Below are 17,814 nucleotides of genomic sequence, written 5' to 3' on the forward strand. Positions count from 1 at the left end.
ACAAAAGTAGCTAATTGAACATAAATAATGGACATTATCGAACAAATCAAGCATTTATTGTGGACCTGGGATTCCTGGGAGTGCATTCTGATGAAGATCATCAAAGGTAAGGGAATATTTATCATGTAATTTCTGGTTTCTGTTGACTCCAACATGGCGGCTAATTTGACTATTGTTCTGAGCGCCGTCTCAGATTATTGCATGGTTTGCTTTTTCCGTAAAGTTTTTTTGAAATCTGACACAGCGGTTGCATTAAGGAGAGGTATATCTATAATTCCATGTGTATAACTTGTATTATCATCTACATTTATGATGAGTTTTTCTGTTGAATCGATGTGGCTATGCAAAATCACTGGATGTTTTTGGAACTAGTGAACGTAACACGCCAATGTAAACTCCGATTTTTTTATATAAATATGAACTTTATCAAACAAAACATACATTTATTGTGTAACATGAAATCCTATGAGTGTCATCTGATGAAGATCATCAAAGGTTAGTGATTAATTTTATCTCTATTTGTGCTTTGTGACTCCTATCTTTGTCTGGAAAAATGACTGTGTTTGTCTGTGATTTGGCGGTGGCCTAACATAATCGTTTGTGGTGCTTTCGCTGAAAATCCTATTTGAAATCGGACACTTTGGTGGGATTAACAACAAGATTACCTTTAAAATTATATAAAACACATGTATGTTTGAGGAATTTTAATTATGAGATTTCTGTTGTTTGAATTTGGCAACCTGCACTTTCACTGGTTGTTGTCATATCGATCCCGTTAGCGAGATTGCAGCCATAAGAAGTTTTAATGCCCATGATTTTGGAATGAAATGTTCGACGAGTAGGTGTACTGTACACATACTTTTGGTCATGTAGTGTATATTTATAAATATTCATAAACTATGGTATTAGACTAAACTTCACTTGCATCATCGTCATGGTATTGAGAGATAAACATGAAAATGATTTGTTATCCAACTGATATTGTGTCCATTCTGTCATCCTGTGAACCCTTTTAATTGCCGCTCGCAGCAATTCTTTTTGTGTATGTTTCCAAGAAACAATGGTTGGTTCAACTAACCCTTTGTCTCACCTAACTCCACTCTGCCCTACGGGTCAGTGTGTCTGAGAAGTTTATCTCCAGTCTAGATAAACCTATATCTGCTGGGATTTTTATAGTAAAAACTTTATAGGTATAATTTTAGGTGGGTTTTACAGTGCTTCGTAAGGTTTATCCTGTCTCTGTTTAGTCTTTCTCCAGAATATGCCACCGCACTAATAACACGGCCATGAAAATGAAATAGGCTCTCGTTTGAAACAGTTTGACATCAATGACACACGCATCATGACATGAACGCCTCCTATTCACTCAAACTTTTCCAGGTACCTGGAAAGCAGATAGCGGTAAGATGATTCTCTAATTCTGATCTTGTCATATGTGGGTAATTGCCAGTGACTTCCAGAGTTGTTTTGCATGCAGCCACTTTTCAAATCACCTCTAAGCTCTATGCAACAGAAAGACTGTGTCCCAAATGGTTCCCTATTTCCTAGTTTACTACTTTTGGCCAAAAGTTGTGCACTAGGGAATAAGGTACCATTTTGGATATAGACTTTCTGTTGCATAGAGATTAGAGGAATAGGGTGCCATTTGGGACTTAGACAAACTCATACAGCACACCATGTCTGATGCTGCAGTGCCATCTCTCTGCATCATTCAGTTAAGAGTAATCTCATCTAAACAACAAAGACCTGCTCTCGGTGCCAAGCCTGGTCTCTCTCAACCACTTTTTCCCCCTTTTATTTAACTAGGAAAGTCAGTTAAGAACAAATTCTTATTTACAATGACGGCCAAACCCTTTGGTCCGGAAATTAAACGCAGTTTGTTTTGTACAGTTCTTTATAAAGTTAAATGAAGCTCAGAGTCAAAGGAAAGAGATAAGTTAACCACAGAGCTAGTATCTGAGAAAGGTGGAACCGCCTGACTGGATTCAAGTAGAAAGAAACTGATACTTGGAAATAGTTGCAGGGGGATAGACTTGGCAAACCTGAAATAAAAATGTCCCAAAACACCAGAGAAATGTTTAGAGTTACAGTACACTAGGCTTTCAGAACAATGTCGTGTTTGTAACAGAGATAGCTGTGTTGTTGATGTTTTACTAACAGGTGTAAATTGTGTCCTTCTCACAGGTAGCCCACCAGCCACTGGTACTGGCACTCTGGTCATCCACCTGGAGGACTACAATGACAATGCTCCCTACGTTCACCCATCTGTGGTACGGGTGTGTGAAGACGCCAAGGACAGTGTGGTGATAGTGGGGGGACGGGACAGGGACATCCACCCCAACACTGGGCCCTTCAAGATCGAGCTGGGGAAACAGCCAGGGCTGGAGAAGACGTGGAAGGTCTCCAGGGTCAACAGTGAGTTCAGACTGTTACTTACAGAACATTACACTCATTAGGCTGCTATCTACAGAACAGTACACTCACTAGGCTGCTATCTACAGAACAGTACACTCACTAGGCTGCTATCTACAGAACAGTACACTCACTAGGCTGCTATCTACAGAACAGTACACTCACTAGGCTGCTATCTACAGAACAGTACACTCACTAGGCTGCTATCTACAGAACAGTACACTCACTAGGCTGCTATCTACAGAACAGTACACTCACTAGGCTGCTATCTACAGAACAGTACACTCATTAGGCTGCTATCTACAGAACAGTACACTCACTAGGCTGCTATCTACAGAACAGTACACTCACTAGGCTGCTATCTACAGAACAGTACACTCACTAGGCTGCTACCTACAGAACAGTACACTCACTAGGCTGCTATCTACAAAACTATGCACACATGAGGCTGCTACCTACAGAACAGTACACTCACTAGGCTGCTACCTACAGAACAGTACACTCACTAGGCTGCTACCTACAGAACAGTACACTCACTAGGCTGCTATCTACAGAACAGTACACTCACTAGGCTGCTATCTACAAAACTATACACACATGAGGCTGCTATCTACAGAACAGTACACTCACTAGGTTGCTACCTACAGAACAGTACACTCACTAGGCTGCTATCTACAGAACAGTACACTCACTAGGCTGCTATCTACAGAACAGTACACTCACTAGGATGCTACCTACAGAACAGTACACTCACTAGGCTGCTATCTACAGAACAGTACACTCACTAGGCTGCTACCTACAGAACAGTACACTCACTAGGCTGCTATCTACAGAACAGTACACTCACTAGGCTGCTATCTACAGAACAGTACACTCACTAGGCTGCTATCTACAGAACAGTACACTCACTAGGCTGCTACCTACAGAACAGTACACTCACTAGGCTGCTACCTACAGAACAGTACACTCACTAGGCTGCTATCTACAAAACTGTACACACATGAGGCTGCTACCTACAGAACAGTACACTCACTAGGTTGCTACCTACAGAACAGTACACTCACTAGGCTGCTATCTACAGAACAGTACACTCACTAGGCTGCTACCTACAGAACAGTACACTCACTAGGCTGCTATCTACAGAACAGTACACTCCCTAGGCTGCTACAGGCAGTCCCGGCCAATGTTTTTTTATGGGTATAGTGGTGAATTACAGGGGAACATCATACTGTCGCTTATCCTATATCATGTGAGAAGGCTTATCATTATAAGCATGCTAGAGGGGTCTGCCATCCATCCATTAATGCACAAACATTTGTGTTTGTGTTTTGAGGGGGGTCAATTCAAATTGAAGACAGTCAATTCAGGAAGTGATTTGAATTAAAAATGTACAGTTGGAAAACTGTCTGAAATAAATAGCTTCAACTTTTCAGTTTACTGAGAATGAAATAGATGTTTTACATTTTTTATGATTACATTGGAATTTGACCCCATGCCAAGTGTGTGCGTGCTTATGCATTTCTATTAATTTATCTCTTGCCTGTATAATTTTCATGTTTGTAGAGTATAGCATGTAATCCAGCATGATAGTATCAAATCATAATTATCTTGTCAGTTAACCTCATTGGCTGGTATATGTTTTAGACACACATGCTCAGATCATGCTGCTACAGAATATGAAGAGGGCCAACTACCAGTTGCCTCTGGTGGTGACAGACTCTGGACTGCCTCCGCTCTCCAACAGCACCGAGGTCAAGGTCCAGGTGTGCACCTGTAAGAAAAACAGAATGGACTGCAGTGGTGCTGGCTCTGAACGCTCCAACCTGATGTTGCTGCTGGGACTAGTCCTGCTCTCCCTAATCTGTGAGTATATAGTAACTCTAGGCCTGCTCTCCCTACTCAGTGAGTATATAGTAACTCTAGGCCTACTCTCCCTACTCTGTGAGTATATAGCAACTCTAGTCCTGCTCTCCCTACTCTGTAAGTATAAGTGTTACGTACGCCTCTTGGAGGAGGGAATGCAACACCCTTTACATCTCAACTCCCCATGGAGTGAAAAAAGTAGGTGAAGATAGGTGCGGGGAATAATGACAGATGTAGAGAAAAATACCCTTTACAGGGAATTTATTATTCCTACCACACAGTAACGTGGGGAATAGGGGCTGACCACCACAACAACCAACACAGGACATAAAAAGTAGCTCTCCTCTCTGAGGAAGGAACACAGGCTTTTATCAAGCTGAAGAAGGAGTTGCTAATTGAAGAAACAGCTGTATCCTCTGACGAGAGGGAGGGGTCAGAGCTCCAATCAGCGATGGACCGACCAATCAGCTGCTTTAGGAATCCAGGAAGCCATTTCCTGAAATAGACACACATATAAACCCACAACAACACAGAAACTGGAAACATAACAATATGGTAACTAGTCCTGCTCTACCTACTCTGTGAGTATACAGTAACTCTAGTCCTGCTGTCCCTACTCTGTGAGTATTCAGTAACTCTAATCCTGCTGTCCCTACTCTGTGAGTATACAGTAACTCTAGTCCTACTGTCCCTACTCTTTGAGTATACAGTAACTCTAGTCCTGCTGTCCCTACTCTGTGAGTATACAGTAACTCTAGTCCTGCTGTCCCTACTCTGTGAGTATACAGCAGTTCTAAGGGGTAACGAGCTCTATAGGTTGAACTGAAACTTCGCTCAATAGATGAAACCTCCAGTAAAGTGTTATAGTCCCTAAATATGAAATTAATTCAGATGACGTCCACCTCATACTTTTTAGTATGTCTGCAGCACACCTGAATGGAGGCTTAACAAACACCCGCATACTGTCATGATGATAGAGATGTAGTGATGCTAGTTTTTAAGGTGTTCCCCATAAAATTATTAATTCATTCAAGGTTTATAGATATATGTCCATTCAATAGAAAATTCCGTAAAAAAACAATAGTCCAAACCCCATGTCTCTACCATACAGTGCATTCGGAAAGTAATCAGACCCCTTGACTTGTTCCACATTGTTACGTTACAGCCTTATTCTAAAGTGGATAAAATGTCATTCTACACACAATACCCCATAATGACAAAGCAAATTTAGTAAACATAAAAAAATGAAATATGACATTTACATAAGTATTCAGACCCTTTACTCAGTACTTTGTTGAAGCACCTTTGGCAGTGATTACAGCCTCGAGTCTTCTTGGGTATGATGAAACAAGCTTGGCACACCTGTATTTTGGCAGTTTCTCCCATTCTTCTCTGCAGATTGTCTCAAGCTCTGTCAGGTTGGATGGGGAGCGTTGCTGCTCAGCTATTTTCAGATCTCTCCAGAGATGTTCGATCGGGTTCATGTCCGGGCTGTGGCTGGGCCACTCAAGGACATTTAGAGACTTCTCCCAAAGCCACTCCTGTGTTGTCATGAATGTGTGCTTAGGGTTGTTGTCCTGTTGGAAGGTGAACTTTTTCCCAAGTCTGAGGTCCTGCGTGCTCTGGAACAGGTTTTCATCAAGGATCTCTCTGTGCTTTCCTGTGCTGTGCTGTGCTAACTAGTCTCCCAGTCCCTGCCTCTGAAAAACATCCCCACAGCCTGATTCTGCCACCACCATGGTTCACCGTAGGGATGGTGCCAGGTTTCCTCCAGACGTGATGCTTGGCATTCAGGCCAAAGAGTTCAATCTTGGTTTTATCAGACCAAAGAATCTTGTTTCTCATGGTCTGAGAGTCTTTAGGTGCCATTTGGCAAAATCCAAGAGGGCTGTCATTTGCCTTTAACTGAGAAGAGGGTTCCGTCTGGCCACTACCAGAATGGCTTGATTGGTGGAGTGCTGTGAGATTGTTGTCCTTTTGGAAGGTTCGCCCATCTCCACAGAGGAACTCTAGACTTCTGTCAGAGTGACCATCAGGTTCTTGGTCTCCCTGACCAAGGCCCTTCTCCCCCGATTGCTCAGTTTGACTGGGCGGCCAGCTCTAGGAAGTGTCTTCGTGGTTCCAAACTTCTTCCATTTAAGAATGATGGATGCCACTGTGTTCTTGGGGACCTTCAATGCTGCAGAATATTTTTGGTACCCTTCCCCAGATCTGTGTCTCGACAGATTCCTGTCTCAGAGCGCTACGGACAATTCCTTCGAACTCATGGTTTTTTCTCTGACATGCACTGTCAACTATGGGACCTTATATAGACAGGTGTGTGCCTTTCCAAATCATGTCCAATCAATTGAATTTAACACAGGTGGACTCCAATTAAGTTGTAGAAAGAATGATCAATGGAAACAGGATGCACCTGAGCTCAATTTCGAGTCTCATAGCAAAGGGTCTGAATACTTATGTAAATAAGGTATTACTGTTTTTAATGTTTAATAAATTTGCAAACGTTTCTAAAACCTGTTTTTGCTTGGTCATTATGAGGTATTGTGTGTAGATTGCTGAGGATTTTTGTTTATTTCATCCATTTTAGAATAAGGCTGTAACGTAACAATATGCGGAAAAAGTCAAGGGGTCTGAATATTTTCGAAGGCACTGTATTTAGCAAAGATGGGATTGGTCTACATTTAGTTATTTTGTTTCTGTAAGCTGTTTAACAAACTATAACTGATTAACAGCCAATGGTAGAATCACTCAACATTATGGTCAAAGGAGAGCGAATCAAGCAGGTTTCTGATGTTAAATACCTTGGAATCATTTTAGACTCTAAACTTAAGTTTGATAAACATGCAAAAAACATATGCAGAACAGTGAAAGCAAGTCTCATCTGTTTTAAGTTAATAAGAAACCCTTTGATAGTGCACTTTTGTTTTTACACACAATAATAATTTCACAATTATCCTACTGCATGACAACATGGACACAGAATCACTCTACAATAGAGCCTTGACAATTCTAGACAAAAAGCCGATAAGGCACCATCACTGCAATGTGCTAAGGACACATCATTTGTTTAGTTTTGACAGTACATTTATCGATGTGATTTAGATTTTTAAATGTTTGTGTGGACTCATGTCACAATCACTTTGTAACTTAGTGACAATATTGCAATCTATAGGTACATGCACTCGGGGGCACTAGCGCTAACTGTAGAATTCTAATGTGCAGGGTTTGCTATTGCTCAGTCAACAATCTGTGTGAAAAGAGTTTGACTCTGGAACTTGCTTCCGGATGACATTAAGAATTGGCAAAATCTCAGTGAGTTTAAACATAAAGTAAAAATCACTTATAGACCTCCTAAAACAGTTTCTGGTTCTAGACTAGAGGGCAAGGTTCTGGGCTAGAGGGCAATGACTATTCTCCATCGGCTTGGGTTTTTAAGACGTGGCTTGGCTTGGTTTGGGTCTGTGTTTGTGAAACTGTATGTTTAGTTTGTATTTTTTGCTGGTTTTGTTTTTTGTTGTTTATGTATGTGTGCATGTATATATATAAATGTATGTATACAGTATGTACTTCTATGAATATGTAAGTCTTTATTTATTTTGTATTTTCTTTCTTTTTTTGTGTTTCTTTCCTGAATTTTCTTGTTATGTTACTGTCTATCTGGGGACGGGCACTGTAAATTAGCACAAGCTTACGTTATGATGCAATGCATCTTAATGTTGTATATTGCAATGTGTCAACGTTATTTCATCTGTCCTTACTCAAATAAATGAAATGAAACATTGGAATTGGAGTTGATTCCAAGGCAATACAAAAAAGACAATAAATACAGATCTTGAAGCAACCACATATTTAGCCATGGAGCACGTTCTGATTGGCCGGTCAGGGTCCAAGCCTCGACACACCCACAACTTGTTTAGTCATCAAAACCCAGCCATTTTGAGCCAATACCAGCATCTGCGCCAATAACTGTGCTTATAAAAATAGCAAAAATATTTCTGATACACCCTCGAACTTATAGCACTACCGCCCAGCGCTTAGATTGACCGTTGCATTAGGTTTGGCCATTGCATTAGGTTTGACCGTTGCATTAGGTTTGGCCATTGCATTAGGTTTGACCATTGCATTAGGTTTGACCATTGCATTAGGTTTGACCATTGCATTAGGTTTGACCATTGCATTAGGTTTGACCGTTGCATTAGGTTTGGCCATTGCATTAGGTTTGACCATTGCATTAGGTTTGACCATTGCATTAGGTTTGACCATTGCATTAGGTTTGACCATTGCATTAGGTTTGACCATTGCATTAGGTTTGACCATTGCATTAGGTTTGACCATTGCATTAGGTTTGTTAAAATAGAGTCCATAATGTTCTTAAACTATTAAACCATAGAAGTAAACAGCAGCAGTTATATCCAGACTCCACATTCTGCCTTTACCCAGACAGGCGATAATATCTAAGCTTGTTGAGGGTGATAAGCTGCTGCTAATATTGACATGCCCTGGGTAGTATACGCGTTCATTAAATCTCAAACATCTTCGCAGCTACTTTTAGGCGTGTTCCCAGCATCTCTTCCGTTTTTTATGATGTTTCTGTGTCTCCCCCACCGTTAGTCTGGTATCCCCTGCTACAGCCAGGAGCTTCCCAGGGACTCCTGTTGGGAGCTCAAGTTGTATATCTCATTTATACCATTAGTGATAAAATGTATAATTTACTCCTCGATTGGGAATGTGGCTCAGTTGGTAGAGCATGGCGCTTGCAACGCCAGGGTTGTGGGTTCATTCCCCACGGGGGGACCAGGATGAATATGTATGAACTTTCCAATTTGTAAGTTGCTCTGGATAAGAGCGTCTGCTAAATGACTTAAATGTAAATGTAAATGGAATGGGAGGCATAATGAAGGAGATCTAACAGCCAGTCTATATAGATGCCTATCCTGTGTTCAGAGGGGGATTGGGGCTGAGCTGGTGTTATGGCTGAGTTCTGTGCAGTGTTCGGCAGGAGAGGAGCCAGAGGAGGGAGGCGACGGGGTAATCTGTAATTCAACACACAGTGGAGTCATTGAGAGTGTTGAGCCTAAGACACCCACAGTTCCGATCATGCCAAGCAGTCACTGATTCTCTCTCTCTACCGCACATCTCTCTCGCTCTCTTTCTCTCTGTCTCTCTCTCTCTCTATCCCTCATCTCTCTTGCTCTCTCTCTCACTTCCCCTTCTCTCTGTTTTTCTTCTTCTTTATCACTCATTCATTCTCTGTCTCTATCTATCTCTCAACCTCCAGCCATCCCTGGTTTACAATAACTATCTCTTTACTTCATCTCTTCATTTTCTCCCCATATCTCTCTATCTCACTCACACTCCCTTTGGGTATGTATCTATCCATCAGTCCCCTCTCTGTCTGTCTACTTTTCATTCTGTCGCTCTAGAGTTTTGAGCCTAAGACACCCACAGTTCTGATCATACCAAGCAGCCACTCTCTCTCTCTCTCTGTCTCTCTGTCTCTGTCTCTCTCTCTGTCTGTGTGTGTGTGTGTGTGTTCTATATGCTAGATGAGCAGTGCTTTGTTATCAGTGGTCCCTGTGGAAATCAGTATGTGTATGTGGACAGTGAATGTTAATTGGGTGGCAGTGTGGATTGTGAAATGCTCCTCCTTTGATCTGGCATTCATTATGACACACCATACTGTACTGATAAACTCTGGCATTCATTATGACACTCCATACTGTACTGATAAACTCTGGCATTCATTATGACACTCCATACTGTACTGATAAACTCTGGCATTCATTATGACACACCATACTGTACTGATAAACTCTGGCATTCATTATGACACTCCATACTGTACTGATAAACTCTGGCATTCATTATGACACACCATACTGTACTGATAAACTCTGGCATTCATTATGACACACCATACTGTACTGATAAACTCTGGCATTCATTATGACACTCCATACTGTACTGATAAACTCTGGCATTCATTATGACACACCATACTGTACTGATAAACTCTGGCATTCATTATGACACACCATACTGTACTGATAAACTCTGGCATTCATTATGACACACCATACTGTACTGATAGACTCTGGCATTTATTAACCAACCATGTACCTCAGCTAGGACTCCAAGCGTGTCCTTTCATTGGTCAACACCATAGCTGAATGTGGTGTGTTATGTGGAGCTGCAGACAGTAAGGCCTCAGCAGCAGGCACTGCAGCATATTATTCAGCTGAGCCGTGCAGCATGGAGAGACAGGTAGTGATATATAGAGGGAGGCAATCTTTGTCTGTGTGCCCAGTGGGAGCTGGTGAAAGAAGAGAGCTGGGCCACAGAGGTCCCCTCTGTATCAGAGTCAGTACAGCGATACACACACAGAGAGATTACTTTTGTCAGGGCACATCAGCCTGACCCAGGCTCAACCACTCAGGGACAGATAGAGAGGAGAAGAAAGGTGTGAGGAGATTAGACACGAGTCATACACACGCACGTACACACACACAATTTCATACGGTACGGGACTTCTGTCTAACACCCACTCTCTCCCATCCATATGTACGTACATGTACCTTCACATAGACAGACACACATTGTAAAGACACACTTTCAGAACATGTGCACATGTACTTTCTGCATTTACATTAACATTGCAACTCTCTGCAGGCCTTCTATAGCAGGCTATGTGTACTTTAAGAAGGAAAGCTCTTAAACACTGAGTGGGTGGTGGAGGTTGCTGTAAGTCACCTAGAGAGGACTGCACTCAACCTAAGGAGAGACGCTGCTCCATCAATCTTCCTCACTGGGCAGCAGGCTCCAAAGTGACTGTCTCTCTGCCCAGCCCCACAGAAAAAATCCATGTCCACATGTACCCTCCTGATCCCTTTCAAGGATAAAGAACTCCAGTGGTGTTACTTTTACACACTCTTAAATGATGTATGTAAGCCTTTGGGACAGAGCCGGTGTTGAGGAACACAGATATTCTACTGTAGCATTTACTGCTGCTAAATCCCTGGCTGAATCCAGGAGCTTAGTCAGTCCCTGTTGATGTGTGAGCCTCTACAGTGTGATCGACGTGTAGCAGAACCACAGACCCGTAACTCATTAGACACCAAATCCCACTTGTATTTATGCTGCTTTAACTCTGACAACAGAGTCTAACTGGGCTTACAGTGGATTTCATATGTCAAAGAACACATAGATGTAGCTGGTGTATGTTTTGTATGTTCTTGTGTTGTGGATCGAATTCTCTGGATGGTGCTTACTGTTTGCAATTGAATAACAAAATAAGGGCCATTGGTAGTAGCATTTTAATAAATGTAGTATCACTATTTTGTTGAGGAAATGCTCTAAATAAGATTGGAAACCCAATTTGCCAGTGTGGCAGAGATGACCACAGTGCCCCCTATCTCCCTGTCAGTGAATGGCCTGACAGAAAGACAGTGTGTATGTATTATCTCTCTCCAGCAGGTTCTGTCAGGTCTAAAATGGAAGTCTAGCATCATGTGATGTTGGGACTGTTGGATGGACAGGAACATGTAAATATATAGTCGTTTTTCGCATGAGTGCTGTGGGCACCACTGGCTTGTTAAGATGAATAGGTTTTTATGTATTAAGCTTATGAGGAAAACACATGTGAGCGGAGGTGATAACGTGAAAGGCATGGGTGAACGAGCGGCTGCAGTATTAAACAAGTTGACATTTCCTCTCCCACTCCCATTGGGCTGTCTCAAGGCTCAGGCAACCTCCTGCAATCTCCTCTATGCAGTCTATGCAGAATCACCAGCCCAGCACCACAGTCCAACACGGCCTGTTTTCCAATCTAACAGAGATGCTGGATGGTGTGCTATAGTAGTATAATGTTGACTGCATTGGGACACATTCACAATGATGCTCCTGTTATTAGCTATCAGTTAAAGGTTGATGAGGCTCTTTAGGGGATATTTTACACGTATTCCCTGTGTGGGTGTATTGTTGTTAGTGTTTGTCTCAGAGGCCGAGATGAGCTCTGTGGGATTTTATAAACGGCTAGAGATCTGATAAAAGACTGGCTGACGAATCTCAGAGAGAAACCAACAACAATTCCTTCACAGTGATGTTTAAATCCACTTTCCTGCCCAAACAGACACTTTCTCTGCTCTAATCCACTCAGTTACAGGAGCAGATTATTTAGGAGAAGGAGAAATGGGATCCTCCTCCTCCTTGGTAATATTCCTTATTCCTCTTTTAATCCCTTTGTTCTAATTTAATAGGCATGACATTACCTGGCTGATAAACTTTCACCCTCTTACCCTGACATTGTTCTCCAATGTCATGTTTTATACTGTGTCTAGTCTCGTCATGCTTGCATTACTGGATGATGGCACTTTGAGAACTATTTCATGTTTGGCAAAGAATCATTTGAAGAGCACTGATTTTCTTTTCATGCTATCAAATGTTTTATTTGAGTTGGTTCTGGTTTTGTCAGAACTACTCTCGTTGATGCCATAATGGGAAGCAAAGCTGGAGGGTTGCTGCTATATGATTATATGTTCAAAAGGCAAACTTTGCATTCCTCCTTCTCTTCAGAAATGTAGCAGATATTGGATATGGCTAACCATATGCTGTGAGACTTGTCTCTTGATATATTGACATTGAGAATGAGATGAAGATGGAGGAGAGGAGGGTAAATCCACAGACAGGCAGGGAGGATGGTAATTCTGCTGGACTGGAGTTTACAAGGGCAGCCCTCCTGTGAGCTATCACATTTGCCTCAACTCCGGCTGACTGCTGCCAGAAGCACTTTCACCCAATTAAGGTGATGTGATTAGATCAAACAGCCCTCTGTCTCCCTTTATCCCACTCTGCCTCCTCCTCTGTCCCTTTCTCCCTCTCTCTCTTGCTCTCTCCATCTCCCCCCGTCTCTCTCTCTTTCTTTCTCCGTCATTTCCTCCTCGTCTCAGCCTCTCCAGGTACAGCAGGTTTGATGGTCACATTTCCTTCCCCATTCTCACTCAGGTGGGTGGGAGTGAGGGAAGGAAGTGTCTCTTTTATCCGCTCTTTGCTGGACTTCCTTGCCTCCATGTGAGAGCTGAGGTGAATTGATCTGTGTATTTTCATGTTTCAGACCATGAGTTTTTAGCCAGAGGGGGAACAATTGGTATGTTTCAAGGCCTGCATGCATGGATAAAGGTTCCCAGAGTCTCATTACATTTTCAAAACCTATCTCACGCAGCTCCAGAGTGTTGTTCAACTTATATTTCCTTTTCAGAATCCCTTACACCTACACAATAGAAAAGAGGGCCAGTGGAAAACAACAACTGTGAGAATAAAAAAATCAATAGTACCTCCCATTAGATATTCCCCCTCATTGAATCAGGCACACTTCGATCGCTCCGAAAAATATTAAGTCTATGGGCCAATTCATTTCAGAATGTCTCGCAAAATTACATTTCACATTTCTCCAAACTACTCTCTAATCGTATGTGAGTCAGAGGAGGAAAGACAGAGAAAAAGAGAAAGACAGATATCACATAATATAAAACAGAAAAGTCTTAAATCAACCCCAAAAATCTTAAACAAAGAAAAGCATGCTGTAGACAGCTGTAGCTGCAGTCAGAATACATATCAAGCTGACTAAATGTGCCATATGCTCAATTTAACAAGGAAAGTAATAGTAGTGTGATCATGTAAATGTATATACTTGATACTTATGAACTTCTTCTACACTGCATGCATTTTACTAGTAGATCTCGAAAGGAAAACCTACATAAACCTAAACCCTTACGCTGCATTTGTTCTTGGACTGACAGCTCAAGACTCACAGGTCTTCAGTAAAGGTCAGGAAATTTGATCTCTTTCTGTATATCAGATATAAAATACCTCTTCTATGGGCTAAAGAAATTGCCTTTTTAATGTCCCCCCATTCACATAGCAGATCTGTGTAGCATATAGACCTTGAGCAACACAGCTGCTCTGCGGCAGAGCGAGAGCTTGTCTCCACTTTCAACAGGAACGACACACACACTTCTGCACGGAGTCGTGAGCTCAGGCAGGATCAGTCCTATGGTCCTGAAGGGTCTGTTCTTTCTGTCCAGACAGGGCTGAAAAACAACCACACTCATAACAGAGAAAGAGAAAGAGAGAAACAGATATGGAGAGAGTTCTGAGTACAGCCCGCGGTGACAGCATATCAAATCAAATGTATTTATATAGCCCTTCTTACATCAGCTGATATCTCAAAGTGCTGTACAGAAACCCAGCCTAAAACCCCAAACAGCAAGCAATGCAGGTTGAGAAGCACGGTGGCTAGGAAAAACTCCCTAGAAAGGCCAAAACCTAGGAAGAAACCTAGAGAGGAACCAGGCTATGAGGGGTGGAACCAGCACAGAGGAAAGGAGATTAGTCCGGAGGAGAGGGATGGCAGAGAGAGAGAGGCAGATGGATTGACAACATCTCACATTTCATATTGCGGTGTGTATGTGTGTCTGTGTGTGAGGAAAGGTACAATATATACTGATAGCACTATCTGTAACAGCCTGTGTATTAAAAGTTATCATGCTGTAATCTGATTTATATCATAGTAAGATATTTATGATACCTTTACTACTCTACTTGTATGTAACTCTTCATATACGACCCTGTGTAGATATAAAGGTACCTGGCTGTGATACATGTTTTTCTGCTGGTTTTTGGAAGTGTGTGATACATTACCACTATAGAAAATGCATATATATTGTCCCATTCAACTGGGACATGACAGAGGAGGACGTGTCATTGTCAAGCCCGGAGATGTTTCCATGTCCAGCTAAAAAGACAGATCATTGCGTTTCTAAATTCTGTCTAAATCTAGAATCAAGAATGTGTATTTCAATCTTCTATGTCCTCTCCATCCTGAATCTTTAATGTAGGATGCCTATCACCTGTCTTGTGTAATTGATTGCAACTGATCTGTGTTGAAGATACCCTTAACTATCTGTTTATCTTTCTCTTCCTGTCTCTTCTCCTTTTTCTATTCTCTCCTTTCAGGCCTGTAAATTGTGCTGAAATCTACTGTAGTCTACATACAACACTGAAGAGAAACAACATATCTCCCCTACGTGATCAAGCCTAAGGAAAGAGAAGACCTCTCACCATAACGACAACAACTAGCAAACAATTTAAAAAACACAGTTCAGACTGGACCTCTGTAGTACTGAGCTTCTTGGGTGTCCCAACGATATCTCACCCATGCGTGGTCCCAGGCTCCCCACCAGGTTTTAGTAACCCCCCTTCATCTCTACCTCACCCGTCTCTATGTCCATTACCGCCCCTAGCTCTGTTCCCCCTCACCTGAACAGTTGTCGTTGCCCCTGGTCTTCTCCCTTGCCCGTCCCTCTCCCACTCCTTGCCCGCCTGTCTTCTCCCTCCATCGCTGTGTTGTCATGGACACCACCTCCTAAATGGACTCTTTCACTGGGCAAGGAAACACTGCATAGTTTGAGCTACTGGATACTGGATGGGGAAAAGCATTTACTTTTTGATGTATTACTTTATTTTAACTTGTTTCCTACTGTAATGAGAGACAAAAGCCAGTTTTTGTCTGCAGTGGTTGTGGTCTCTGTGGGCAAGATGGTAGCCATAAGCCTTCTCAAGTCAGAAGTTTCTGGAGTCTTTTTTGATTTATTTTGTTTCTATTGCATTAGTTGTCATGGAGTGGAAAACAATATCTTTATAGTAATGGTGTGAAACTTTTTAAAAAGTACACTATATATATTTTATTTTTTACCATTGTACAAATATATTAATTAACTTATGTACTTGGACTGAAGGCTCTTCAATTACCCTCACAGAAGAAAAATAACTGAAACCTTTTTGTGGACTTTAGGCACTATTTCTAATGCTATCGATGTGTTTCCTATTTTTTATGTAAATCAATTTTTGGGGTTGGAACCAAAATAAATCATTTTTCAATCGTTTTATTCAGGAACAGAATCATTTTTTGTTGTTGTCACATTCCACTGTTCCGACCTGCAAAATAAAGTTCTGTACCGGTTCAAACCCCAAAAAAGTAACAATTTATATCGTACCTTTTCTGATTTTTTTTTTTTACATTCAGCTCAACATTAAATTATTTCACCAATCAGGGCGTATAGAGCAGCTTGCTATGCGTGAGATGCGACAGAAATTTTGTGGCTGCGTCTTGGCTCCTGCTGCCTTTTCAACGTCCGTTGAACCTCACGGTCTTGCTGAGTGGTCGGCACTCTCCGACGGTAACAATGTGGCTTGAAGCGTTGAGCATCTTGATATGACATGCATTATCTGAATTAAGCCCACATAATTATACCTGCTAGGGATCGGCTTCAATGGAGGAACTTTAGAGAGTTGGCTTAACGTTGGACCAGAGCTAGCTACCAGAATTAAAAACCATACCTTTTGTAGTTAATAAATCCAATGTGAAACGTGATAAATATAGTATCCTTAACTAGCATTGAAAAAGTGAATCCCTTCTTTTCTAATTTAAAATCCCTCCCTAACTTGTGAATAATGCTTATAATGTCAGTAGGCTACAATAGTGGGAGAGGCAGGTAGCCTGCGCACACACTGGCAAAGATTTTCAGCTGGCAAAGATGTTCAGCTGGCAGGGAGACGCTGGAATACATTTCTGAGTGAGGGCTTTGCATAGGCGCTTTGTTGCATTTATACCGAAAAAAAAATGCCCGGAATGTAAAGGAACGTTATTAACTGGTTCCCATGCTGTTCAGATTACGGTTCTGTTCCGGAACAGTATAGATCACTTTCGTTCCCTGTTCTGATTCTGTTCCTTGAAACCTGAACCGGTTCCAACCCCCGATCTGGAGTTTTCATTTGCTTTGAAGATTGGCCATCTGTCTGCCTTGTGTTACATGGTCTTGTTTCACTACCACTAACCCCCCCCCCCCCCCCCCCCCGGAGTCACACAAAGAGGTCAAGGAAAGCTATTGAATTGGTGGTTTGTTTTTTGCTCTCGTAAAAAGAAAAGTGTGTATGGTTTGTGTGGAAGACCCCATGATTCATGATAAAGCAAAGAAAAATATGATATTTTGAATGAGTTATGTCTGTCTTTTGCACTAATTTAATAAAGCTGTTACTGTAATTCCCATCACTATACATGTTATTGTTTGTGTGAGCCCCATTGATTGACTTACAGGGCTAGTAAGTGTGTTTGCCAACTGGTTTTGATAGCAAAGTGGAGACTCAAGGTCACTGGCGTAAATATGGTTTCTGTGCCTGTTAGAGGTCGTCCCATAGAAAAACATATAGCTTTTAACCAAATTCTCTGCAATTCTACACATTTCTCCATGGGCAGAGAAATCATTTTGCATTTTTAAAATGTATTTCATTCTACTCATTTTGCCAATGGGGAGGAGAGAGAACCGTGCCATTTTGAAGCTAGTTTCCTGCAATTCTACACATTTTGCCATATGATGGAGAGAACATTTAGCACTTTTAAAGCTAATTTCCTGCAATTGTGAAGACGTTCATATGATATCTGTGTGAGAGTGACTAATAGAATCAATGGCGGAAGTTTTCAAGATA

The 17,814-nt window shown here is 41.7% G+C and overlaps 1 protein-coding gene across 1 annotated transcript in view; it reads left to right on the top strand.

The window, feature by feature from the left end:
- The window catches only part of LOC129866539 (uncharacterized), a 168,019-nt gene extending 150,839 nt beyond the window's left edge, over positions 1–17,180 (top strand). Inside the window, exons 9-11 of the mRNA XM_055939308.1 lie at positions 2,185–2,415; positions 4,057–4,275; positions 15,286–17,180. Coding sequence (XP_055795283.1) covers positions 2,185–2,415; positions 4,057–4,275; positions 15,286–15,293 — 458 coding nt within the window. The 3' untranslated portion in view covers positions 15,294–17,180. The remainder of the gene's footprint in view (positions 1–2,184; positions 2,416–4,056; positions 4,276–15,285) is intronic.
- Positions 17,181–17,814: the final 634 nt, after the last annotated feature.

The sequence above is a fragment of the Salvelinus fontinalis genome, chromosome 12 (assembly GCF_029448725.1).
Source record: "Salvelinus fontinalis isolate EN_2023a chromosome 12, ASM2944872v1, whole genome shotgun sequence".
Taxonomy (NCBI): domain Eukaryota; kingdom Metazoa; phylum Chordata; class Actinopteri; order Salmoniformes; family Salmonidae; genus Salvelinus; species Salvelinus fontinalis.